The 1,485-nt window shown below is 33.7% G+C and overlaps 1 protein-coding gene across 1 annotated transcript; it reads right to left on the reverse strand.

Annotated features, from left to right (window-relative positions):
- Positions 1-791: 791 nt before the first annotated feature.
- On the reverse strand, positions 792-1,103 carry HELRODRAFT_81752 (hypothetical protein; the record flags this gene model as incomplete). Its single annotated transcript, XM_009022441.1, has 2 exons — positions 792-947; positions 1,017-1,103. Coding segments are annotated over 2 exons (243 nt in total), but the record flags the coding sequence as incomplete, so codon positions are not given.
- Positions 1,104-1,485: the final 382 nt, after the last annotated feature.

Here is a 1,485-nt window from a genome sequence, read left to right on the forward strand (position 1 = left end):
TTAAAGATGAAGTGAACTTCATATTAGAAAAAAACTAACACTCAGGCTTGCCATTTTTAACAATACTGTTCGACCATGTGTCAATATTCTGCTGAGGCTGACTTGGTTTGGGCTGCTGGATGTTGTTAAAGTCACAACCTCCCGATTGGTCTCGGTCCCGAAAGTTTCTAAAAAAAAATACAAAACATTCAAAGTAAAAATTCCATACAAAAAATTTGATCATTTATTTTTAATTTATAAAACATAGAAATAGCAAATAATTCAATATCAATTCACATCCATCTGAAAATGATATGGGGAAACGTAACCTTCCTCCCGTTCTTCCTCCACCGAAACCACCTCTCCTTCGATTTCTGGTACCGTCAAATCCTCCTGGACGATCAGAATTAGTGAACCCAGTACCAGTCTCTCTGTTCCCATTCACAATCCCTCGACCTGAAACACAAAACTCCAGAATTAATATTTCAATAACAACTTCTGGCTAGAGAAAACAATAAAAATTATGATAAAATAAAATTAGATGGACATAAAATTTTTATTAATGACCTCGACCAAATCTTGGAAACCCTTTGCCACCTCGACTGGATTTGTTAGCAGCTTCATTAGTAGCTTCGGAACCTTCCCAATTTTCAGATTTGTCTGGTTGTTTGCTGGTATCAGGTGATTGGTTGGAAAGTGTGTCAGTCTTCACAACGGATGGCTGCTTCTTCTTCTTTTTCATTTCGTGCCATTCATCCTTTCAATCATTGAAAAATATAAATAAACACAACTTGGTTGAACAAAACAGAATACTAGAATATGTTTTTCAAATTTATCAAAAAACAAATCAGTACTACCTGATTGTTTGTTTTTTCAAACAATAGATCGACAGCTTGATTGGCATCCCCATTGCAGTCATGAAGTGCTGTGTATGCCTCGTCAGCAGACCGACCTGTGAGGTCTGACACCTTGAAAAAGTTGTATGGTAATTAATAGAAGCATGATGTTAAAATGAGGAGATAATCATTAAAAATTACTTCTTTTATCTTTTTCATCATTTCTGGATCTGCATCTGTTTTGACTGCTGTCATGCTAGCAATGCGTAACTGTTCAGCCGTAGGCTGTTAAAAAAAATCAAACTATTGAACACTTTGTAATACATAAACTATAAACTGAATCAATTTAATTTATGACCATGGGTAGTTTAGTTAGTTCAACTCCAAAAGCAAAAGAAATTTCAACCTGATTTTTATCTGTTGTTGTGCCATTAGCAACCTGATTAGTTTTCCCTCCTCTATCTTTAGTAGATTTTGTTTTTATAGAATTCATGTCTTTATTTACTAAAATCTGTACAGTAATTTCTATGTACCTGACGAGTTTAAAAATCAATTAGTGAACAATTAAAAAATTAAAATCAAATTTTGAGCTTCACAAATTGCGTATCTGTTCGAACATGTTTTTATATAATGATGAGCTATTTTGAGTTCGAAAACAATTTTTATGAAT

This window comes from Helobdella robusta (assembly GCF_000326865.2).
Source record: "Helobdella robusta unplaced genomic scaffold HELROscaffold_31, whole genome shotgun sequence".
NCBI lineage: Eukaryota > Metazoa > Annelida > Clitellata > Rhynchobdellida > Glossiphoniidae > Helobdella > Helobdella robusta.